General features: G+C 39.9%; 1 protein-coding gene across 4 annotated transcripts in view; it reads right to left on the bottom strand.

Annotated features, from left to right (window-relative positions):
* The window catches only part of LOC124153422 (slit homolog 3 protein-like), a 106,999-nt gene that overhangs the window by 12,298 nt on the left and 68,214 nt on the right, over window positions 1-26,487 (bottom strand). For 3 of the 4 annotated variants that reach the window (XM_046526566.1, XM_046526564.1, XM_046526567.1), the window contains exon 2: window positions 5,287-5,589. In XM_046526566.1, the coding sequence (XP_046382522.1) occupies window positions 5,287-5,583 (297 nt within the window). In that variant the 5' untranslated portion in view covers window positions 5,584-5,589. Of the gene's footprint in view, window positions 1-5,286; window positions 5,590-18,784; window positions 19,102-26,487 lie in introns of those variants that run through there. The other variant, XM_046526565.1, reaches the window with a different exon arrangement.

The raw sequence follows: 26,487 nt of genomic DNA, 5'->3' as shown, positions 1-26,487 counted from the left end.
GCTGATTAATGCCACGGGAAGTTGGCTTCTGAAAACAGTACTTCCGGGGAGTTATATATATATTAATTGGCAATAACCGGAATAGACCTCGTCTTTTTTTCACCTAATTGGAGATATATTGAGGTCGTTTCCCATGGGTGCAGTGCATTGTACATGATTAGGCGGTGAGTTGCAGCGTTCAAATAAAACTTTCGAGACAGGCTCATTCCCAAGGTGAGACGGCTCGAAAATCTGCTTTGACCTTCCGAAGAATAGGAACGAATTATCGCATAGAGATGGGTTATAATTAAAAATATTGCTGGGAGCGTCACTGAAATTAAGAACTTAATTACACGTACCTTCAGATAACGCTTATTTCCACTTTCCATTATACATCTATCAAAGTTGACATGAACTTATGGAATAAGCAAATGTAATTGCTGACACTTCATAGAATAATTTAAGAATTATATTTTATAACTGTCCAGTAAATCTGCGTTAAGTATAGGAACTTCATTTTTGTCTTGTCATTGGGACTTTAGAACGATATAACTTAGCAAGGTCTGCCTAAATGAGTAGAAATAATCATTATATCCCGTCCAAGTACTTTCAATACCAAAGAACTGTGTAGATAATTAAGTGGTAAAGTAAAGATAATTTCAAACTCTGTAGTAAATGATCGCATTAAGTAAAATGTAGTAATTTCCGCGCTTTCAGAAACAAAAAATCAGGAGATGACGAATTGTGGACGAAAAATAATGTCAATATCAAGCGTGTAGTCATTTAATTTTCATATGAAAACCATCACAGGGGCAATATGTACCCAATTCGAATGCAAAGATTAATGACGACACTTGACAAGTGATGAAAACATTTTCCAGAGGTTTTAAGTCCCATCATTAAACCCACTTGCAGAACGCGTTAAATTTTAATTAGTGATTTCTTTTTCACGATGAAGTGAGAAAAATTAAAAAAGATAACTCATTACACGAATTCCGAAGGGAATGAAACACGCATCTTAAATTAATTAGACCAATTAAAAATGTAATTAACCTTCACTCCCACCATATTCCGAATTAAAACATCGAAGGACACGCCACAAAGTCTTTCTTTCTCCGCTCGGCTTCCACAACGACTGAGAAAAGGAACGTGAGACATTCCAGGTGAAAGAAAAGCAGAGACCACTGTATTGGAAAATGTAGCATTCCATCATTGCCCATGAATCTGCCGTGAGGTACCTCCTGATTCGCCGTATTGTATTCACTATCCAGGAAAAAATATCACTTAAATAAATTCAACTCAAATCAAAACGAAAATAATCCACTTGAAACTCTTTAAAAAAAATTTCAGCAGCAGATCAGAACATTCAAAAACCAAGTCGCAACACTTGATGTATTTTAACCTAAATATCCCTTTATTACACCTGTAGATAACACATATTTTTATCGAGGTTTTCTGAGCAATTTTTACTAAAAATTTAACCCTGCGAGGGCGACTTTCCCCTCGTTTAACAATTTTAAATCTAAAGCGAAAAAGCACTCTCCGGCACCCTCTCTTTTTTAATCTCATTTGATCGTTTAAATCGATCGCGGAACTTATAAAGAAGTGATGAAAGCACAAAGTTGTTTCATTTAACAAGCTTTAAATTCATGACAGACACGTTTCCGTGGTATACTCGACGGTCTTGCGTCTGAAGAATAGTGGTATTCAGTCCTTAGTTTCATCACAGCTGATACGTCGACAGACCGCTTGCATCTTAAGGCTCTTAAAATTATTCTCCTAAATCATCAATGAATGGCCGTAGTCGTTAGCTGGTATGAAATTCATAACGCGGTCAAATGACCACCAAACATTATCTCCTCATTTCCTGTGAATTAAAATGCAGATAGAGTTTTTCCGGGAAGCAGGAAGCTATTTCGAAATTGGAAACCACTTATAATAGTTTACATTTCGGATAATGAATACAATAAGGGATGAAAAAGGAGATTATCTGGGGCAGATTCATGAATTTACGCATGCAGGCTATAGAAGGCTTGCTACAGTTACCAAGAACAAATGCGCACATAGTAATTCAGCGATTTTCCAAATCATTCATCCTTAATTTGTTCTCTCCATGCTTCCGGCTCCTTTATCGCTCACTTAAATTGACAATCGTTTCGCAGGAATTCCGATGAGCAACTTCAGGTCGGGGGCGTCACATTGCAGTCCTTCCCTCTTTTATGAAGGCTCTTCCTCGTGATATCTTACTGGAGGGCTGCTTTTATATATTTTATCCACAAACGGTGGTTGGAATACTGTAGATATGAATAACTAAACTGTAGTAAATACAGTCAAGGCACAATAAGTTCCCATAATCGTTGATGGAGGAAAAGCGTAACAGATCCGCACAAATAAAAGAACTAATAGTCGTTGCATGGAGAGGTATATTATTATTATGGTATTCTACCGATTAAGGTAGGTTTCCATGGAGTACTCAAGAAGTGATCTGGGAGCCTCCCTTTCCTTCCAGCACTGCCTTCTTTTATTCACTGTAAGGCCTACTCTCTTTCAATCTATCTAAAAATCCTATTCTTTTCCTTCCCCTCCCTCGTTTCCCTAACATTCTACCCTCTAACCCCATTTTCAACACCCCCTCACCGCTAAGCACTTACTCCATCCATACCTTCTGTCTCCTCCGTATCTCATCTAAAAGCTGCCTTTCCTCGCCAACCATATCCAGCACTTCGTCGTTCCTTTTCCTCTCCGTCCATTTCACCCTCTCCATTCTTCTCCATACCCACATCTCGAATGCCTCCAATCTTCTCTCGTCTTCTTTCCTCAGTGTCCACGTTTCCGCACCGTAGAGAGCTACACTCCAAATCAAACTCTTCACTAACCTTTTCTTTAAACTCTTACATAACGATCCTCTTAGAAGCTCCTTCCTGTTCATGAGCGCCTCCTTCGCTAATGCAGTTCTCTTCCTGATGTCCTTACTACTGTATCCGTTTTCCTCTAACGTACTGCCTAAATAGTTGAATTGCTCAACCTGCTCAAGTTTTACACCACCTACCTTTATCTTGAGTCTCACATTCCTCGCTCGTTATGCTTTACAAAACCGCATAACCTTAGTTTTATTGTGATTAATCCTCATCCCATACTCCTCGCAACGCTCGTATAACGCATCCACTAGAGCCTGAAGCCCCCTCGCTGACTGGCTAATCAACGCCTGATCATCCGCGAATCTCACTGATTTGAACATCATTCCTCCCACTTTTGGAGAGGTATATAGCTTTCTCAAATAATTTGTGTGTATCAGAAATGCCATCACTGCTACCCTTTCGCTCCTAGCTAGCACGTAACGACATTATTTATAATAATGATTAATTAAATCAGAGCTGGTAATCAGCTGTTCGAATAGCGAGAGATTTGTTCGAGACAGTGAGTGATGATTTCCTGAAGTTCCCTCCCTTCGCTTCGGAAGAGTGACTTTGGCTCAATTTCACATCACTCCAGTCGTGTTGATTGGCAAGGTCATAATGTAAAGGATGACTCGAAACTAAAAAATTAACTACTTCCTCCTCGGAGAAAAATGTCTAAGCACACTGCAGCTGAGTGCGGATGCGGTGATGGATAGCGTGTAGCAAGAGCCCTCGCTTTCGGCTGGATTCACCCAGTTTCCCAAATATAAAGAAAAATTACTAATTAGAAATCAATTGAACACATATAAAACACTGCAGATGTCTTTGATATGTGTAAAAAATTAAATATAAAGAAATGCTAATTTAATACTACATACTAAGGGGTATCTCCCACTCCTTATTGTGGGTCCTACTCAGTCTGCCAGCAAAAGTTTACTAAGTAAGTAAACACTCGGATTTTAATTGGAGTTCGGTTCAATACGGGCGATTTTTCATCTGAAGACTTTTCTTATATGAATGCATTCTAGGTCGAATGAGTAAAGGTATCTTTACATGAGTACATCGTTGACATTTAGTGTGCCATGATAATCAACCATTCTCTCATAAGTTTAAGATAAAAAAAGGATTTAAAATGAAAAGGGCCAACTTCTCACGAGTTGGTGACGTCGCCAGAGTTACAACTCATTGATTCGTTCACCACCACCAAAGTCGAATGTAAAAAAAAACATGGCAGTCGTGGGACTGCCGTTGGAAGTGAAAACTTTTTATTTAAAAAATTTTGGACGTTGATTGATGTTAAAAAAAATGTAAAAGAAGCTTATGCTACCAGCTGAATTAGGAATATAAATTCAGAAAAGCCAAGTTACTTACCGAATTTCAAGAAAATATTTTTTATAACTATTGCTATGAACAAAATCGACTAACTATTGTCAACACTATACGTAGCGATCCTCTCTGCTTCAGAATATATTTTCATACATAGGGAACGAGCAAATTCAAAACTATTTCTCTCTTCATTTCCCTCTCCTTCGTTAACAGCGAGGCGGTGACATTTTTCAGGTGACGTTCACGCGAGTCCAGAGTTTTTTTTTACCAATCTGAAAAAAGTGCCTAACATAAGAAGTATATAAGCAGTATAAGTATATATGCAGTGTGTATAAGAAGTTTTCACTTAAAAAAAATTTTCTCCAAGTGTTTCCTTTTTTATATCTCTACAATATATACTTGTAAACACTTCACATTTATAAATTAATTTTATGGCACAACCTTCAAATAAACTAGTCAAATTGAACGTATAAAAAGAAATTGAATTACTTTGTATGGACTTTAGTGTGGACTGGTGACGGTGATGTGAGTCAAATGGTTTGTACCCCTCCACAAGTACTGTGTATATAGCGAGTCCAATGTCTTTTACCCATCTACAAAAGTGCTCAACGCGTCATAAGAAGTTTTCACTTTTACCCATCCACAAAAGTGTGTATACAGAATATACATTTACACATATGTTTAGTAGCGGTGATGGTGACGGTGACGCGAGTCCAATGTCTTTTACCCATCTACAAAAGTGCTCAACGCGCCATAAGAAGTTTTTACTTCAAAAATTTGTGATGACTGAGGTGCAACAAGGCAAGGTCAGCGTGAAAAGGCCGTTTTACACGGGACACGAAATTGCGCAGGTTAGAGCTGCATTAATTTCTAAAATGGCGTGGAATTGCGCGAATTCATGAACGAAATTAGAACGGGCTATTTTGCCGTCTCGCATTCATGCATTCTCGCATGTGTTCTAGCAATTCACCGCTTTACACGACGCAATTTTGATTGCGCCTTCGCACCTTCGCACCTACGTCTGATTGCGCAATTCCTTGTACCGTGTAAAACGGCCTTAATAGATGCTCGTGGTGGATCTCACCTGAATCATGTTATCGGACAGGAAGAGGTACTTGAGCGAGGGGAAGGCCGCGAAGGCGTCGTCCGGCAGGCTCCTGAGTCTGTTCCCGGAGAGGTCGACCACCTGGAGGTGCTTCTCGCCGCCCCTCGCCCTCGGCACAGCCACCAGCGACTTGGAGGCGCAGTCCGCTCCGCTCATGCCCAGCACGGCCAGGGGGTGGCAGGTGCACCGCTGGGGGCAGGGCCGCGTCAACACCACGGCCTGCGCCAGCAGCAGCAGCAACAAACACCACCTCCGCGACGTCCACCCGACCTCCATCGCCTCCTATAACGATTGCAACAACACAATGTCCTCAATATGAACGCGTAAGAAAGCACCGGGAGACATCGCAAGCAGAAATGTACTCTCAGTTCATTTTTGGATAACGTTTTATTTAAAGTCATCGGAAATGAAATTTTTAAGATCAGTAAAAGGCTGCACAAGATTGGATAAAATAAGGAACACTCAAATAAGAGATGAACTGGGTGCCCAGGCTGTCACTGACAAACTACAAGACTACAAACATAGATGGAAGGAACATTTACTTCGAATGCCAAATGAAATAATTCTAAAACAAGCAATGGAATATCAAACATTTGGCAAGAAAAAGATGGGAATGTGGACCCGGAGCAGGCTTAGTAGCCTAATCCTGGAAGGATGAAGAAGAAGAAGAAGAAGAAGATTTTATTGGAACGTAACTTTTATTAACCCTTTCACTGCTGTGAACGTACCTGGTACGTTCGCACGGCAGGCTTTCGCCGAAGCACTCCGAAGGGTCGCTAATCCGGGAGCCTTTCCTCGACGAGCTCACCCTCGCTGGCCCCTCTCTAAGACCTTCCGGGCGGGGGGCCTCCCTCCTCAAAAGTGACCGCTCTGACAGCATTTTGAAAATCTTTCAATGAATCCTATCATCAAAAAATGATTGTTTGCATCGTACTCGGCCAATCAAGCAATGAAGTACGTCTTTGTATCGTGTTTCTGTGATAAAAAACAACGATTTTGTTAACTCTGCTAAAAACGTGGCTGCGGACCACCGGAAAATGGCCATTTTAGCAAAGTTAACAAAATCGTTATTTTTAATCGCAGAAACACGGTTCAAAGACGCACTTGATTGCTTGATTGGCAGGAGTGCGATGCAAACAATCATTTTTTGATGATCGGCTTGATTGATAGATTTCCAAAATGCAGTCAGAACGGTCACTTTTGGGGAGGGAGGTCCCCGCTCGGAGGGTCGAGGAGAGGGGTTTGCGAGGGTGAGCTCGTCGAGGAAAGGGTCTCGGATTAGCGACCCTTCGGAGGGTGTGCCACGCCCATTATTGAAGTGCCTGCTCCATGGGCTCACGAAACGCATTTTAACCATTTCGCCGCATTAGAGGAGAAGGTTTTCGGAGATTGAACAGGAGTGAAAGGGTTTAATAATGGATTTTATTACTCAATAAATAAAAAAATGAAGCCTGTTACCTTAATTTAACAGCCGTTATTACTCGTTTCGTCTCACTGAGTCATCACACATCTATACGCATGACGTAACTACTAACGTTACGAAAGTGTTCGCTACAATTTTCATTCACGAACACCTTCCACAACATACACGGATACAACATTCATGAATACCTTACACCTAGATAAGTCGATATTAATTCCAATCCAATATTTTAAACATTTCCTGGGCTTATCCGAATGCGTGGTCTGAGAGGCTCCCGAGGCTGTTCCCCGGGAGGCCGGTGCTTCTCGCTGTCTCATGCCATCGGCGCCAATTACACCAAAACCGATAATCATTTCATATGCATAATTTTAAATATAAACGTTTGAGATAGGAAAGCACATTGTACATTAAAATAAAAATCATTAATATACGTGAAATTATGATATTCAAAATAAGAAAGGAAAACTAAAGTTTAATTGCAAAAACGATTAAGTATTATAAATATTATACCTTTCAGTGGCTGCTCTCTCTCTCATACGGAATATAATAAATGTAAGCATTGACGATAAATGCTCTGAATTTAAGAAAGACGATTATACTTACATACATACAAGAACTCTACGTATAAATTATGTTTAACCCTTTCTAAATCAGAGCTGCCTCTAGGAGAAATGAATTTTCAATACTTTTTTTTAAGTAGAAAAATTTCAACTCAATAATAATTATTGTGGCAGATACATATATCGATATTAAAATTTAAAGCACAAAAGAACATGTAGTTTAAATCTTTCCTGAATTGAGCTGAAAATTTGTACATTTGTGATGCTGCTTGGAAGCAACATTGGGTTATTGTAGGTTAACATTTATACAAACGGCCTGACTTTGCCCCAAATATTTTGACTCCTCAGTTTATTTTTTGTTTAAATTGCTTGAAATATTTTTTAAAATTTTTTATTTCTTTCAGGTTAGATTGTTGATATTTTACAGTTACTGTAAATCACCTTTTTAGGTCAGTAAAGTATTAAAAATATTCTTTTTTCTTTTTTAATGTCGTTGGAGCAAAGTCAGGCGGGAATCGGGTGACTTTTCCCCAACATTTTATTCCTATTGTAATACACTCAAGAAAAGATTTTTAGAGAGATGAAACATCATAGGAGTATTTTAAAGAGTTTATATGTTAGAAAGTATCAACTTTAAGACTAGGCTCCTGGCTTTCTTTTATATTTAGAGAGAATTTTACTACTTACACCAAAAATGAACGAAAATAAAGTGTAAGGACATGGGAGGGGAAAGGAAAACAGAAAACTCAAATTCAACAGTAATTTTACGATAAAACCTTGAACATTCCCATTTAATGAGAAACTATGTGACTTTTCCCCAAAAATATGTCTGGGGTAAAGTCATTCCGGATTTCTCTGAAAAGGTACATTGTCCCAGAAACTTGCTAATATAATTCTTCGTGATTGATGTGAACAAAAATATGATTTATGCAGCTGATCTATGGTAAATTTTGAGTAAAAAAATACATAAATCACCTTCTGGAAGCGTCTAGGAGGCCGACAATCAGCAACTTTTTACATAAAAACTTTAGTACCACAAAAACACCCTCCTCACAAAATCAACAGCACCCTTCTCTAGAACATGCAAGACTACTGGAAAAACCTTTTTATGTCTTGCAGTGTTGCCAAAGAATCCAAGAAAAATAAAAAACCCCTCCCAATCGACAACATAGTATCCATTTCTATGAAATGAAACATTGTTTACGGGTGGGAAAAGTCAGGCCGCTTGGGGTAAAGTCAGTTTTACGGTAGCCAATATTTTTGCGGGCCCCACGTACTTTGTGAATGCCCCGGAGTAGCGATCCCCAATTTCTAACGTTAGATTTTTCAGGTGATTGTAGTTGTGGGAAAGCGGCTCATCTCATAAGATGAACCAACTAGGCTAAGTCGGTCAGCGTGAGCTACTAGATGATTAAAGCACATATGTGACAACATCCTCAGTTACTCCCCCGCTGATTAGCATGTGGCGTTCGCTCTTGCCACCAAAAAAGCGCACTCACTTAATTGAGGGTGAGTGTGTCGTGGACTATGCAATGGCCACTAGACCTTTCTCACTGAGTTACAACACCGGTGAAGTAAAAAACATCACTGATATTTGAATTTGAAGCAACATCATTTCTCTGAATTCGAAATAATTTTACCAATTTAATCGCTTTTCGGATTCATTACTATTATCCGCAATTTTATTTGCGGATCTGCGTTAGCTAAATAAACAGATAAATATCAATACATACCAACTTCAATTACAAAAAATGTAACATATATGAACAATAATGCTCCTGTAAATTATATATACTCTGCATAGTCTTTTATATTTTATTGGTCCAAATTAAAGTAAATAAATAAGTCACCGCTTAAATCGGTTTTCAGTTTTTTTTTGTCAGACCAATCATTTTGATGGTTTCCTATCAAGTTGTCTGTTATGGGAGTCCACCGGTTGATGGATACCTCCATCACTATCATACTATGTTTACACCTTTTTCAACTGACCAGCTGCAGTCACAAGTATTCATGGATGACATCACGAATAATAAAAAATGTCGCCTACACACACTGTTCAACCGCCGGTTTCCGTTTTTCCCAAGTCACGAACGAAGAACCTCCGCAAAGGAGATAACGATTGCCTCTGCTCCAAATTAAAATCAGAGACAGACTCACAAGAAGAATGTAGGGCAATCCGAAATTAATTCCATTTCATTAATGAACGTGTATTATCCAGTTGAGCCCATATTCTCCTTACTCTGAGGAGTAATGAGGCATGCAATCACCCGTAGTAATAACGTCCAAATCGGACGATAGCCACCAAAGAGCCGCCGAAGCGCATGTCTAACTCAGAAGAGCTCAAAAACAAACTGAAGGTATTATGTGAAAATTTCACTTTTATTTTACATGAAACGCTTCGTTGTTATATTCCGCAAGATGAGATATTCCACAAGATGAGTTCACAGATTAAGTATTGCATTCCACATGCATAGTACTGAAAATGAATCATTTCAATGAAATGAATTACAGCAAAACAATTGACCAACTTACGACTCACAATCAGAATGTGAGTAATACGCTCACTCGCAGAGACAAAATAACGCTGTATCGATGTACGTAGTAGAGCTTAACGATACATGACAATCGTTGAAAGCACAAAGAAACCATTTACCTATCTGTTATCATCTGAGAATCCAAAAAATCCCGACCCTTGACATTGAATTGACGAAAAACTATTATAATAGCATTTAAAAAGAAATATGAATATTTCTCCGGGAGAGGATTACTGAACAATATTTACAGCCGGTTTATTAGTGACTGATCAGCGCTAGCCATAACATGATGCAGCCTTCAACTTGACCTGGCGGTGGTTGAAAGTTCTGGTTAGCTTGAATTCTAATTTAAAACAGAAGCTTACCAGAGCATTCAACAACCTCTAGGTGAAGTTAAAGACTGCGCCGTCTCATGGCTAGCGAAACAACCAGACATTTTCAAACCGACCCTTAAAGTTGAAGGGCGAAAGGGCGCTTTGAGATTCCGAAATCGTTCCAGTGTCTCCCACTGTCGGGAGAATCCAGCTGAGCCGCCTGATTGGCCGAGTCACGTGGTGATTCCTTATAACCTACTGGAAAGATTGTTTAAACACTGAGTTAGTGATATAAAACTCAACTTTTTATGCATTCCCGAAAAGAATTTGCTAGAAATTACGCTCTAATATTGGTTTTTACTGTGATGTGATCCCTTGAAGTAATGATGTGCTTGCCTCGATATTGCTTTCGCCACAAACATTTGGCGCGACTTTCTGTTTTCGCGACATCAGGTACCCATGCTTTGATTGGCCATCTCTGAGATTCGCGGGATAACTGCACGTGTTCACAAAAGGACGGAAACAAATACGTGCTCGGCTGATGGGATTGGGAGATGGTCACACACGACACTTCGTGCCTAAAATATTCAGTCCAATATGTGAGTCCATCGTTCGGCCATCCATCTTCCTCGGCTGTCACGTGGACGCGTGGCGCATCCCGGCATGAATTCATCATAAAAACAGAAGGTGAGAGGAGCAAGATATCGGAGGACGTGCATTCCATTGCAAATTATCCAATGCGATGATGAGGCAACGCACTTGTTACTTGGCCTTTGTGTCTTCAAAAAAATTATCAGGAGGACATGCAAAATAATTCACATCACTCCCTAGCACTTGGAAGGAAAACAGGAAGGGTATATCTACCTCATCAATGCGGCAGTTCGTGACAAAGTGAATAAATTGTATACTTAGCCTATAGACGATAGCGCATAGATGATATTTATCTAATACACTTTTGATGATGACACTCACGTACTGAAATTGTACGGATTCAACAGAGCTAATTTCATGTCCACTCTCATCTCGAATGAAGTATACCCTTAATTTTCTATCCTTCCCAACGATTTAATTATTCCTATAAATTACCTCGTGATATTAATTTATCTCTTGGCGTTTAATATCAACAAAATGACCTTTTCAAACGAGAAAAATTATTTTAAAAATCCATGGATGATGTGGGTCAATACGATATGATACGTTACTGTAAACGAATTACCCATCAAGGATAGTGGTTAGCGTAAGTAGTGGTAGCGTAAAGTAAGAGTACCCTTCCAACCATCTCCGCAAATGAATATTGACGATTAATTACTGAAATTTGAAAAAATATGTAGTTACAATCAATCTATTCCCTCATCTATTTCTAAGAAAACGATTTCCGCGTTAATATTACTATGCTAAACGCATGACTTAAAATTGCCTCAATGGCAAAGACGCACGTATAAAAAAGCTGTCGGCCGATAGAAAATAGAGGGATGAACAGGGCTAATTATAACATTCACGATTAACCCGACTTTAATGCAATGAGGTAAGCATACTTTGCGGTATCCCTTTCGTTTTTTACGCGTACAATAGCCGAATCGCATCTACCACTTTCGATTCCATGTGCCATTATCATTTATTCTCTTGATAACGACGCGAAAGGGGTGAAAAAGTAAGCATTATGGTTATACTGATGAAATTATTTTATAGTACATCCTAACCATACGGTATATCTACAGGGTCAAAGTCATGTTATATTTTAATGAACTCATGGCAAATAATATTCAGGTCTTACGATGTCATTCGATTTCATGGCAGGAAATAAATCCTATTCCAGGGAAAACAGCAGAAAATGTCCTGGATATTCCTAAATTTGCCTGGGTATGTCACCGGATAAGCGTTATAAATGGCTGCGTGTGGACAAAAGACTCGCAAATCGATTTAAGGCCATAGATAAATAGTATAGGAATCGCAGTGATTCCGGATGGTATCCTGAAGATGAGGTAATATCCCTGAAGACAATGACACACTGCAGCGTCGGAAGAAATCAACACTTGGACTCGGAGGGAAACCCGACAACTCTTCAATCGCTATCAGTTCGCCGGAAAGCCTAAGATGCTTCGAAGTCTTATGGCAATGAGTGAGTTAAGACGCTGGCTTTGAAAGCCGAAGACAAATCCGAGATATTTCCAGGACGCTGATCGCCGGGTAAGCCAAATATCACTAATATTTTCTAAATGCGTTCAACGACCCTGCACCTGATTCAGCTCTGTTTACTCCCATTAAGGGATCAGCCAGCGCTGCCTGCCGGTATACCTACCTACCCTCGCCCATATCAAGCGTGCCTTTTTTTGAGCGAACCCCTTTCGGCGGGACATCGATTTTTCAAACTGCGTGCGCGGCATTGGACGCCGTAGTGGAGTGGGCAACGGCACTCCATGGCGAGCCAGGTGACGAAGCCGCTCTGCATTTCGCTTCCCAGCCAAGGGGTGGGTCGGTCGCCTTCCTTTGTTTTTGCGTGCGCAGAAAACAAGAGGAAATGGCACTGGCGGAGAGCAGATGGTCGCCCCCCCTTTTCCCCCTCCCCCCCCACCCGACATGTTCACTCCAGATACCGCACGAACCGACTTCGGAGTTTTTTCGTCGGCTTCGCGGATTCCTTCCGCGACTTACATCGTTTCTCATTTGTAATGCTCGTCCATTGCGAGGTCCCCAGGAGAAAGCATCACTCCCGCGCGGCAACACTTGCTAGTTCGCTTCGATTTGTTGGATGTGTTACTTTTTTAAAACTTACTCAACAACCTTGAAGTTGTTGGGCTACCTGAAGTAGACCCTGGTCAAGCGTATAAGCGTAGCATCTCAAACGATGATACATTCACTCAGTGCCTGACTTGAGATACAGTCGCTGATCAAAAAGTGTCTAATCTTTACACCCTGAAAATTTAAAGGCTTTAGCCTAAATTTTGAACACATTAACCCATTAGTGCATAAAGTTATTTTTGTCAAATATTCATTTCAAAAGTAATAATTCCGGTTAATAAGGTTCATTTTAACTTATTTCTGCAATTTTTAAATTTTTACAATCAATAGTTTCAATAATACAGCCGATGTATCGGACGGTCATTTTTCAGTGTTGATTACAGATTCAAAATGGTATAGGAAAACTTGATAATATAGAAAATAAAAAGATCACATTTAGAAGAAAAATGAGATAAAAGTTATCAACATATTGATCAAAATATTACAATAAAAAATAATTTACTTTGCGGATGACTGAACATTGTTTCAATGTCATGTATCTTAAAAATGCTTATCAAGTCGATAAATTAAAGGAGTCAAATAAAATATTAGTGGGGCGGTGAACACAAACATCCATTTGAACTTAATATAGTATCAAAATGTAGCGCAAGTCAACTGGAGCCCAGAAAAAAAATTAAATTAATAGTGTCCGATATATCGGACGCTATGAGCTAATGGGTTAATGCGTCAAAATAAAAGACGAATAGATTAGTGGGAATGACTCAACCTCTTGTAGTAAGTATTTGCATCAGTGTAGAGTTTTCGTTCAATCTGAAAACGCCCATCATTCAGTTAAAATCAGTTGGGTGACATTTACGTCCCAGCATTTCGTGAAAGTCTTGTGAACGGACATAACTAAAGCTCTTTTCTCCAGCCACGAAGACAAAATATGCCACCAATAAGGAGGGAAGCCGCATATTGTAACGTAACGTATTTAATCTTTCAATTCATTTGAACGAGACTCAGAATTCAAATGCCCTTAAATGCCAAATTCTTATTGCGTCAGTGACGTTTCCGCTTCAATCGAGTGAATGCGTTGTTTCAAAACTAAATATAGGAAAATAACTCTACTTAGGGATTTAACAAGAACTTAAAGTGGCGTTTGAATTTCATTTTTCAAACTGAAGAAACTAAAAAATTTTCTTTTAATAAATGGGATTTTCATGGCATAGACAATAAGCAAGTGCGTAAAAGGATTTCTCAACAGTCAGCGATTCGTGGCATTCAGTGAGACACAGCTGATCAATCCCTTAGGCACGGATGGCCTTGTGCTGCAAAAGCATTCAGCATGTGACTCACTTGAGCAAATAAAATGAGTGTTTAAGGCACTCATCGACAACTTACTGATGAAAAAATCTATGTATTCGTCAAGGCCATCACACAACTTTCGGAATATAGCGTCATATTATTAGCGTCGAGGTCTGAAGAGACTCATTATTTTTCAACATTTCTGCACAATATTGGGATTCGAGAAGAGCGGGAAGATACAATTCATTGAATGGAATCACATACACACACATCGATAACCTAAAAAAAAAACAGGTGCATCAGGGTCAAGATAGGCACGTTCCGGAGGAAAATTATTTTCTAACGTTTCTTCGCCACAATGGGACTCGGATAGAGCAAATGGAGACAATGCTTCGCCTCGTGTACACTTACTCTGCGATGCACATATCGACGATCTTAAAAAACAACGGGGTTACTATCAGTGGTGAGGGTAGTCACGTTCATGTTTAGACGTTGGTGAACATCGCCGCTTAACGTTCAGGCGAGAGACGTGCGTCGTAACGCTAGCACCCATACGAGAAGAGGAGCGACGTCAACAAGCAAGAGGAAAACCACCGCTTGCGGTTAACCCTGTGGCTAGCGTCCATTCTAAGGAAAAGGCAAAATAAAAAGAATTAATGAGATAATCGAATCAGCACGTCAAACAAACCGACGATGAAGCTGACTAACACACAGTTGAATTCCGACGTACGCTGTTAGTAATCAACATGGATTCGTGCAAAATACTCGACATTCACTCTGTACAACAACTTTTGAGTTGGCGCCTTTAGGACGTTTAAGGAAAAACAGATCTCAAGAGACTATTTACGCCTTAGTAGGCGAAAAACCACGTCCTAGAAAAAAGGCCAATATCAACAATCATCCCTAGAAGATAGTATATTATATTATGTTATATAAAACATAATATATTATAAATAAAGATAGTATATAGAATGCATTTACGCTTTTTCAGGAAAGCCAGACGCAGAACTTCCTTGAAGTTGTTTTTTTTTCGGTGGAATTCTTAAATCCTTATCCGAAGACGAAAGGAATAATAACTCGTTCGACATCATTTAAATCAGAAATTTCAAGTATATGAGAGATATTTATCCCCCAAAGCCTGGTTTCTGACAAATTCTTCATCCACTACGCCCTTCAATCATCTTCTCCTTCACAGTAAATGAGGTGATTGGACAGTGAAAAAGAGCATTACATTACAATATACCACCAATACGATGCAGGTTTTTTATCACACAATATATTCTGAATATCATTCTCAACTTACACTTTTCTGTCGAAATAACGAGTCTCAAGCCATGTCGAATATGACATTTATAGAGTAAAATCACATTTTTTCAACTTCCTGGGTTGACTCATGATCGCTCATTATTACTTTATTACTCATTACATAATTACTCATTATAGCTCCATAAACCAATTTCTAGTACATCTTTGGTTACTGTGAAATTTAGAAACTGTGAAAGTGATAAATCAAAATAAATACTTCGTTTTCACTCTAATTATTATATTCGAAATGCCATCAGGCGAGTCGTTTCAAATGATAAGTGGGATTTGGCGGCAAAATTTTGTTCTCACTGCATCCTAAGAGAACGTGGATCGTGTTTGCTACAGAAAAGCACAACATCACATTTGATTTCTTTTGTGATACAATCACTCATAAAAACGTCATTTACCGATCCTAATTTCGCTTGTGATTCCTGCTGAAATTAGTGAAAAATGAAGATAAATGCATATTTTTAGCCTATTTTTCCAAAATATAGAAATCTCATATTTCTAAATGCATATGAATCATTTCCGACTCGTGCTGACAAAGTTCTGTCTTCTCCTACCTCGAATAGACAACTGAATTACGAAATGCAATCCGAGAATTGTTTTCGCGACCCATTTCCTCTGATGTTGTACGCACGTGGCGGTGTGTCTGTTTTTCAGCATGAGTGTCTCTCGGCCTGAATGTAATAGGATGGATGTTCTCCCCGCAGGGGTTGCCCGAGTTGTCCGACCCCCGAACCGCTAACCGAGGCATGACGAGCGCTGTGAGCCGATTGCCAACGTGCCCGAAGAAGACCCGTGAATCTGCAACGATATTTTTGCCGACTCCTTTGAAAAAAATGCCGGCGTAATGTCGAAGAGAGCTTCCATGCGTGGCATCTTTCATTTAGAAATAGGATGACAGTCAAGGAATAGCAGCAAACAATAAATACCAAGACCAAACCAAGAAATTAACCATACCAATATAAATAGAAAATTACGCACTGGCAAATTTTGTATTTATTTTGGTATGGCTAATTTATTGGTTTAGTCTTGATAATTATCTTGAATAATGCTGCAGTGCAGCGAAACATGTCGACTGTAGTTTAATAAATTTTTATGTGGAAAGTGCAAAGTGTTTCACTTCATATCTCTTAATGGATCTTCACAAAGTATCTGCCTCATCCATCCAATTCAATAAATACCAATGTGCCATCACTCAACGTACAAATATATTAATGAGTACATTCCTGTTACTCTCGAGTTCTTTACAAAAGAACTTTATTATTATTATTATGGGACATAAGAAATTGGGAGAAATGACACCTATAGGATTAGGTATTATTCAAATGTTTACAATTAGCTAAGAATTGGACTAAAATTTGAGTTGTTAGAACGCAGACTGTAATGACGCCCTAAAATTATTTGTCTCATGCATTTTCATAAACTTGTTTTCAACTCAGAAAAATATCAGATTCAGTGCAACTCTACCAAAAACTCATTTCTATGCAAACAGATAATAACTCAGCTACGCCAGCGAGTTAGACACCACATTGGACGAAATATCCAGTAGCCTATATTGATTACCCAAATTTCGTAATTTAGAAAATGACTGTCTCAATCGCTCTAGTTACAAAATTGTAATGGCTCAACTTAATACTTGGTAAATATGGTGATATCTAACCTTAGAAAACGTTGTTATACAAACTTAATATAATCATCAGGTTTAAATAACACTTTAACGACCAGAAAATCGGCTGAATTCGCCGATAAATGGGAAATATTAAATATGAAAAAAATTAAATAAAATATCCACTGTCTCTTTCCTTAAATCACAAGAGAGAAGAACTTCTTCCAGTAACTGACACGAAGCGAAACACAATTCTAGGCTTGGCTTCTCGCGGAGTTTAGAAGGCAACATATTGAAGCTCTCCTCTTGGTAAATATTCACATATGTTCGGGAAGTAACGGTAGCTTTGATCACATAAAATCTTACAATGAATAACTGTGTCCTGGAAATATTTTCCACATAATGTATTTAAAAAGGCAACGATCCTTTGAAAAAACGCAAGTTTTTATAAGGTAAGTTTCTCGTTGCATTGGAATATTTTTTAATAGGCACTGTTTTTAAATTCCAACTCAGACTGACCTTTACTACGAATTTACCTCGCATCTCGCTTCGTGACTGCCATGACCATTTCCTGGACATTTAGGTGATCATTCCATTTCTTTGCGAGCTTTTTGTTTTGCAACATTAGATCATATGAACCAGATATTTTCAAGTCAGATGATTCACCCGTCGTAAAACCAACTCGATATTTTTAAGGGGCATTGAGGGGGGAGAAGCCAAGGAGTACAAGTGATTTTTTTCCTATACAGAGTTTAGTACTGAAATTAGGTAAAGAAAACAAACGAGATAAACAAGATATTTAGTAGTGGAATTGATTTTCCACTCGATGCCATCACCGAACAGAGACTCACTCGCATCCCTAGACCACCAAGTTTTTGAATATTTCTTCTATCAATTTCTGAATATAATTAAGTTTCGAAAAAATCAATTGTACTATCCCTTGACTTCTCATCCCTCAATTCATATCGACAAAGTATATTTTACCCAAGAGAGTGAATCGTATTCCCTAATTGCCAATTCTCTATATATCGCCTTATTACTAAGTGAAACTGATCTTAATATGATCAATAAACGGCCCAGCTTTCGCTAATTACAGCTTCTCCAGATCCTAAATATATCGCAATCATTAAAAACTCTGGCTGTAACAGTAAGATACCGAATACAAAATTGGAATTTGCCCTGTTGATGATTTTGAGTGGTTCCGTTTTCAATCATCAATGTCGCATTCCTTACAATTATTGCCATCACTTGTATCCAACGGTCAAAGCAGTTTAACATAAAAGATATTATTGCTCCCGATCTGCCCCATTTCTCAGACGGAATTCCCACCAACAGTTTGACGTAAGAGGTATACTTTTTGTGCAATTAATACCTCAAAGAGTTACCCTGTAGAAATTCATTTCAGGTCAATTATACAATTTCCACCGGCTTTAAAGTTCCTGAGTAGGTCTCCAGCGTCGTAGAATACCTTTGACTTTATGATAGTTATAACACAGGTAGGAGACACAAAATTTCTGAACACATTACCAAGTAGAATTCACATCATCCACTGTTAACTGATGCATAATCCTGACGATAATTTATTGGCGAACGTTGGCGTTAATCGTGGCCACACACAATTCAAACATGCCGCATGAGACAGCGGAGTAAACACTGGACTAAGGATGGCAACGGACGGGGGCAACACCACGGGGAACCCGTACCTTGCTTTGAGGCGAATCCGCCCCTCCTCCGCCCTCAACTCCTGCTCATCCAGGGGAGAGAGACCGCCAAAAGCACAACACCACCATTCCCGCGTCTCACCCGGCACATCATCCCTTCATCGGGATCGAAATTCGCTGGTGTTAACTGACCGCCGCCACCGTCTCCTTCCCTCGGAGAAGCACTTCTCTTCGCAAGCACGGCCGCGCAGTGGACCCGTGCATCAGGCACGCACGCAAGAGAGACCGCGAACACTAGCTCTGCCGCTGCGACCCGCGCGCCCTCCCAACACTCACTGGCAGTCGGCTCACTCACTCACATCATCATCGTTTCCCCTTCTCCCGATGAGGTGCGCGGGGGGGGGGGGGGGAGATGTTGGGGGTTGGTGGAGGGAGAGGGGTGCAGGTACGAAGGGTCCAACGAGGTTGCGACGCTCGGGGGCACTCGCTCTCGATGATGCGGGTTCGAGCCCGGGCTGATACCTCAATTTTCACGCTCTTCGTTTTTATCATGGGTGGCTTACAAATGAAGATAAACGAATGGGCATAGACAATTCTTTGAAGAACATTTTTGGTGCACTGGGGTGGAGAGCTCGCTCTCGATGACGAAGGCCCGGGTTCTAGTCCCGGTCGTCATCCGCATTTTCAAGAGATCCTCAGACATCCTTGAAAGTTTCTTCGATAATATCACTTCATTTGATAATGAGCGATAATGTTTACGGTACCTATAATGGCGTCCACTGCTGCATTGGAGCAGAAATTGCGGTGAATCCGATTAAAATTTGCTCTCATTTGGTAATTTCCACAATAATGTCATTGCATAAGAATGAGGACAGAGATTATCGTGTGGAGAGCATCGGCTCGGACCTTCAGGTACCGACGTCGAATTGACCGCTCAACCACGCAACTTATATGCCGCCGAAAGTTCACTTCGAGTACAGTCATCACATGGTTTGATTAGCTGACAAACCACGTCACAACTGGCATGCGAATTCAATTATTGATCTGAAATTATTCAAGTCTAATTCCATCATGTCTTCCAATTATTTTCCGATACTTTTCCACGCTCATGATTCTGAGCAGGTAATTCCTTAGGTAGGGATTTTGTACAAGAGAAAAACAAAATGAAAACTTCCCAAAGAAATTTCATGAGCGATTCACAAACTAACTGCTACTCGTATGTCATCGTGGGGGGTGCGATGCTGAATACATTAGGCCGTCAATTTATTACTTAGCTGTAGTCATTAATTGTGTGGTTCAGAATCTCTCTATCCTTCGTCATTTTCCAATAAAAAAATGGATTTCATATATTCTTGATGCACTTCGATGATGATGATTAGAATGTGAGAAAATTAAAACCGGTGTTTAAGGAATTTAATCACTAGAGGATACAATTGACAAGCAAGGTCGGTTTAACAGTAAGCAGACTGACTGGGGATGTATCTGAGAAGAGGAAACCGATGTCAGCAAATAAATTCACTCTTTGTCGGAGGAACAAAGTTGACCATGATTTTTACGTCCCATTCCATCGACGGAATCTCGCCGTAAACAGCATCATATCGACGTCTCACGCACTCGATCGCGAAGTTCAGCAAAGATGGCACGAGAGCGGTGTGGTGAGCGAGCACATTCGGGAAGGAAGTCGCCGCTGCTGCGATGACGCCACTTCTTGCTTCCGACCTCGTATCACGCGAGGTCCCTTTCCGAAACACTTCCGACTTCTCGCAGGTCCTTCCTCCCCGCAGATCGCTTCGTCGACCTTGGGAAAACTCTGGCAGTCACCTCAAACAAAACTCGCACATCCTGCCTTGGTCCCTTTCTTCTGCAGCGACGACCAACTCCCGTATTCCTCCTCCCCCCCACACAGTGCCTCTTCTCCGTTTCCACGACTACCGCCGTTCGCTGTCGTCTGCCTCGCTTTGCGGTCTCCTTCCGCAACATCCCATTGTCGCGTCACCACAAAAGAAATCTTCCTTTTTTTTCTCTTTTCGGGATGAAATGAAATGGCTTCCTAACCACTGTCGCGGGGGCGGCACACTCTCTCTCTCTCTCTCTCTCTCTTTCTCTCGTTCCGAAAGAGAACTTTCCCCTCCCCCTCCTTCGACAAGGGTGTCGGGTTTACTCGTGGGCGGGTCGGGAGTCCGTAAAATTACGAAGCCCCTCAAGCGGCTCTCTCCCTCACCGGCTGGCCTCTCTCGACACAGCTGTACCTGCTTCTCCTTGCCGTTCTCGTGCAATTTCAAGATTCAGGTGTGAGCATAATATCGAAGAAGCTTATACATAACAATCGCCTAACAAGGCGAGCGATGGTGAAGGGTAACTTGAGGGGGGATCTCATATTTTATTCGTAATTACTTACTCCGTAGAACCACCACAGGTATCTGTCGATTATGAAAGATTTCGTGCTTTCCCGGCGAATGGACTTAGTGAAGAGTTCTCGGGATCACCGCCGGGTCAGGAACTCTATAAATGCCGACGATTAGATCGAAACGTCGGCAGTTATGGAGTTCCTGACCCGGTGGCGATCCCGAGAACTCTTCACTAAATCTGTCGATTATGCCAAAAATTGAGGTAATTATGACGTGACTGGTAATTTACCATCACCTTAGCTCAACACCAGTACCATAAATATCGGTAATATTGCCATGTAGATGAATGAACCGGAATAGCGTAGTGGTCAGTGCAGTGGCCAAGAAAGCTGAAAATAATGGCCCAGGGAATATTTTTCTCTATGGCAATTAATAGGGTAGTTTCTTTCATCAAAGAAAACGAAATGCAATGATTGCGATTTGTTACCCACCATTACTGTATTCATAATATACACATTATTTCGTTTTAGAAATACCGGTTTAGACGAATGGCCATGGTCCATTTTTATCCTCATTTGAAAAGGGCCAGATTGGCGCCCATGCGATGCCACTCCACGTGACGTCACAGGGACCTAGTTTCTACAGGAGAAGATAGGAGTTATACATCGTCTGAGATTACCAATGCATGCATGAGGCGCAGAGCTCAGGGAAACATGTCTTAATAATCACCTATTAAAACTGGCTAAGGTCGGAAAGTTTTCTTCGTTTGATAAGGTATTAATAAACCTTTTTTAAGCCAAGCGCTACCAGCCAGCAAGGTAATCTGCTACCCTCTAGCATCCTGCGTCCTATCAGCGCTCAGAGCCTCGATCAAGGTTAGGTACCTCACAAGACGGGAGGGGGAACCAGAAATACGTCACACGGAGAGATTTCCTTACCCGTCGCGTTTTCGCGCGCTTGAAAATTTTCACTTTTCATTTAATCGCGAAAAATAGATATCGTCATTTAAAAATCTAAAAGCGTGAAATACGTACTCCAGGAGTAATAATCTTCCGATATAGGCAATAAAAAAATAATAGGAAACCACCCTATTTGAATCTCTCCCTCGATTACGCGGACGGATTGAAATGTATCACCTGTCAAAATATTTTCTCACGATCCCAATGGCTGCGACTAATGAGGACCAAACAAAGTCCGTCCTTCGGCTTGTGCTCTCTAGGCAGTCTGTTTCAACTGAACTCTGATCGTTATACTTTGACTATTAAGAATGCGACTGGTTTTTGTGATTACACTGGTTCACACTGGTTTTGTTGCCGGAGTTTTTAACTTACTATAGGTTTAATTAGCACACTAAGTCCAAATCTGGCATTAGTTTTTGCGCTATATTCCTAGTGTGTGTGATATAAAACTTTGCCTGTATACCTCGAGGAAGTTTAGGTTACCCATTTGATAAAAATAAAAGTTCACTATTTATTAATATTTTTTTATTTTCTAGAGAAATTGAAGAAAGAAATACCCTCCAAAAATATTGGGAGTTCGTTTCCACAAGTACACTTTACAAAAAAAAACAAAATGCAATGGACTCCATCAGTACTTCTGAAACTTCTTTCCCAAAAAATTCTAGAATGGCATCGGGCTGAGTAGTCTCTCCGAAGGTGTGCGCAAGAATCTGCCTTCATGTGCATATTTCATCTCGATTGTTATCGGTCCTGCATTGATTTCACATCCCAGGAACGTATACAGAAAAAACTCAAGAGGGGGCGTAAAAAATACCTTTAGCTACCTTTACTTTTATCGCAATAAAAATAATCAATTCATATGCAAATAGTAAGAAAGTTTTACACGAACTTCTTGCTATCTAATTTGTGGGACATAAAAAGTTCAGCCTTAAGTTTCTATGAACTGATTTGTGGCATTTTTATTCCCATAAATGGTAAAAATTTCCCATGTGTATGTGCAAGAGCTTTTGAAAACTGCTTCATAAGGCCTACTGCTATGTGTAGTTGAGGCAAAATGCTTTTATATCGTTTGGCTAAAAGATTGCTTACTTCGTTTTTCTCTCCGGCAATCATAATTTCTTTCTCAGTCCACTTCTTTCCTGTCCCAAAGACATAAGAAACGAGGGAAATGTGTACAGCCACTAAGTTATTCAAGGAGAAAATAAAGCATTTTAAATCCACTCAAATCATCCATTACCGTTTTTGATACTTCGTATTCTCCAAGGCCGCAGCAGCGGTGACGTTTTCCTCTTTCATTTATGCTACTGATCAATTAGTATTCACCCAAAATGGTAGGCATCATGATTGCAGGCTAATTTCAAACTCGGCTTAGAAATTTCAATGGATATATGCCGGAATACATTTAGGAAGATCCATTTTCTTCAAGAGTCCTCAAACAGCGCTACAAAATGCAAAATTGTCTTTTTGAGTGAAGAAATGTTTTTCTATTTTACGACAAAAATAGTTTTTGTTCCATGTTGAAGTAGAATATTTTCATTCGACGGAGAGGCAAGTAACTCAGATGCTGCTTTTGAAAGTCTGAGATCTCTGACGAGGTCATTTGGGTCGTCTTGGTTGAAACGCATCGGACTTGATGGCATTCCCTAATAATCACTGAATTTGTATCAGATGAAATTTCACATGCATTCATTTCATCCTCACAGACCTTCTGGAAAATGACATGCCTGGAAACACATTTTACATCATTTTGGCACTAAAATTTGACTTGCAGCCATTATGTAGGTATATCAAAACTAGACTATAGTTTTAAATAATTTGTTTGTTTCTCTGAGGCTTTGGGGAGGATCTATCCCATAATCCCTCCATAGTTACGCCACTGTACTGGGGCAATATTAGGATGAGTGATTGCTATGATTATTCCGATTTACTCTTTTGATATTCACCGTTCAAATAAGTCATCGATGGAGTTCAAAGGTTCCCTCCACGGCACAGGCACACCGAATTCAATTTATTTCTGTGTACTAGTGGCCCACTGTCGTAAGTATTCCAAACATTTCCTGCAAGCTTAATTTAATGCCTAAGTTTTTTCTCTTCTTGATCTTCCATCTTGATCACCAATTCACTCGAAAATATGCTATGTGAGCCCTTTTTACAACGCCAGTAACAGTTTTTCTTTTCTCTTTAAACGCGTATTCCCCACAAACGTCGATCTTTATAGCAAGTCACGAAAGAAGTGCCTGCGGTACATCAAAAGGAATAGTTGTATTTTAGAACACTTCCGCCTTACGTAAATTTACTGAGGTTATGACAGGGGAAATGAATATGTATTCGGAATTTCAAAAAAGGGAAAGCAGATTGGTTACTCTCACTTACGTAGAATTTACTCGAAATACCTGAAAAGGGTTGTATTATAAGTTTAAAGGAGTCATTTTTCATTCAAATTCTGTGAAACGTTGGCTTGAATTTCTCCTTTGACGCACTTAGCTCTTGCGCATAACAATCGCTAGCATTTTCGGTAAATACGCGAAGGGCGGAATATGGATTCATTCGGCAAACCGTAGTTGAGGTTGGCACTGAACGAAGATTTCACGCACTATGGCATCATATTGTATCGCTCGCCCCCTTGCAAGAATGCTTTGCGTTTCTGCGCCCTCCGAGTTTTAAAAGCGCGACCCCCAGCTGCGACCCAAGCCCCTCCCCCCAACTTAATTCCCCACGCCAACTACCATCTCTCTTTGGCGACGCAAAACGCCAAGAAACTAGTTCCCCTTCGCCGTAGGATCCCTTCGCCCTGGTGGCACTGTTGCCGAAACTTAAGGAGGCCTCGTCAGGGCCAAGGCGTCTCCAAGTGTGAAGCATACACGGAAGGAAGGGGTGTTCACACAGATGAAGAGAGTTAGATGAAAAAAATGGAAGCAGAATCATCAATGAATATTCACCTACGGTAAAATTAGAGTGGATATATGTGATTGGGTCTGATGAGGAATGATAGAGTGAAGACTTCCGAAAGAGGCAAGGGTTCACATAAGCAATTACATGAAGCTAGAGCCTAGTAATTCAAGTCAAGTGCAAGCTATGACAAATCCATTTTCTTCTTTGGGTGCCGAAAGTTAATTAATTCGATTATCATACATTCCAAATCATCGCATTGCCAATAAATGAAAGCTAATTATTTACATAAAAGATTTAAAATAAATAACGGTGAGAATAAGTAATCTGTAACTTACCATTCATAGAAATTTTCACCATCGCAACCATCTGTTTGCTAAGGTATCCTCTTTAATAAATCTATCATTTACTATTATTACTGGTATATTTTAAAACTTATACAATTAGAATATTTTCTTCGGATAGTTGCCGGGCAACCACCCCTGCTCAGTGACACAGGGGCGGGATAACTTCGCCGTGGTGCCAACGACTCAGGAGATGAGCCAGTATAGTAGTTATTAAATAATTATTATTACATTTATATATTTAAAATCTCAGTAAGAAAAATTTAACATATTATGATATCATATAACTAATGAGTAATAAGTCGACCAAAGGAAAGGTTTTTATTTTCCAATTGCTTAGAATTAGATCTTAAATACATAAGAATACTTATTTCCGTGATAAGGAAAATAAAACGGGTAACGACAGCCTATAAGTTCAAAATGCCGTGAATAGGGACTTAATAGCCAGCAAATTCGCCGTGAGAAACCTATTTTCACTTTATCTGAGAGGGACTTCACTCTTATTGCCGTAGCTGATGTATTTAGGGACGATCTGTTTATTTGCGTCAGCGAAGACGAAGGGATTGGCTGGTGACGTTGAATTCTGAGGAAAATGAAGAAGATAATCACCATTCCATTAAAAAACCCTTTAAAAGGCTAACGAGACAATTGCTTGGATTGTCTGATTTTCTCATCCCATCTTATCCGGGGATAAATGAAGTGTGGATTATAGGCTTACTCTCTGACGAGACGGAAGGAAAAGCTCTCGATCTATCTCTATGTGTTATTAGGCACTGAAACTTCGATTGATAGGTCAATCTTTATTTTCAAAGGTTTGTTTGCGTATATAATGATAAAATCCTCAGGAGGACTTCGGTAACAGCTTAAATGCTACTGTTCACTCGCAATGAGACCGGCAACCCGAGGATTCTTTGTCGAACTTATGACCCCAGACAAATAGAAGTAATGTTTTGGATTTATAAAAACATCAGCTCTTCAGGGAACTTGAATAATTGTAATGATGTATGACGACATAAGGAGACATTTCGTGTGTCTAGCTAACATTGTTTCCACAACAAAATTTAACATTACTAAAAAAAGAACAAGGTGCTCTGAAGCGACGTGAAATTGTTACCATAGGGCATAGATACTGATATTGAACATTAATGTGATTCAAATGGCTCATAAATGTAAATGGAAATTAATTAAAAAGGCATTAAAGCGTC

This window comes from Ischnura elegans, chromosome 2, assembly GCF_921293095.1.
Source record: "Ischnura elegans chromosome 2, ioIscEleg1.1, whole genome shotgun sequence".
In the NCBI taxonomy this organism is placed as follows: domain Eukaryota; kingdom Metazoa; phylum Arthropoda; class Insecta; order Odonata; family Coenagrionidae; genus Ischnura; species Ischnura elegans.
Note: the sequence above shows the minus strand (reverse complement) of the source record. Positions and strands in the feature narration are given on the sequence as shown.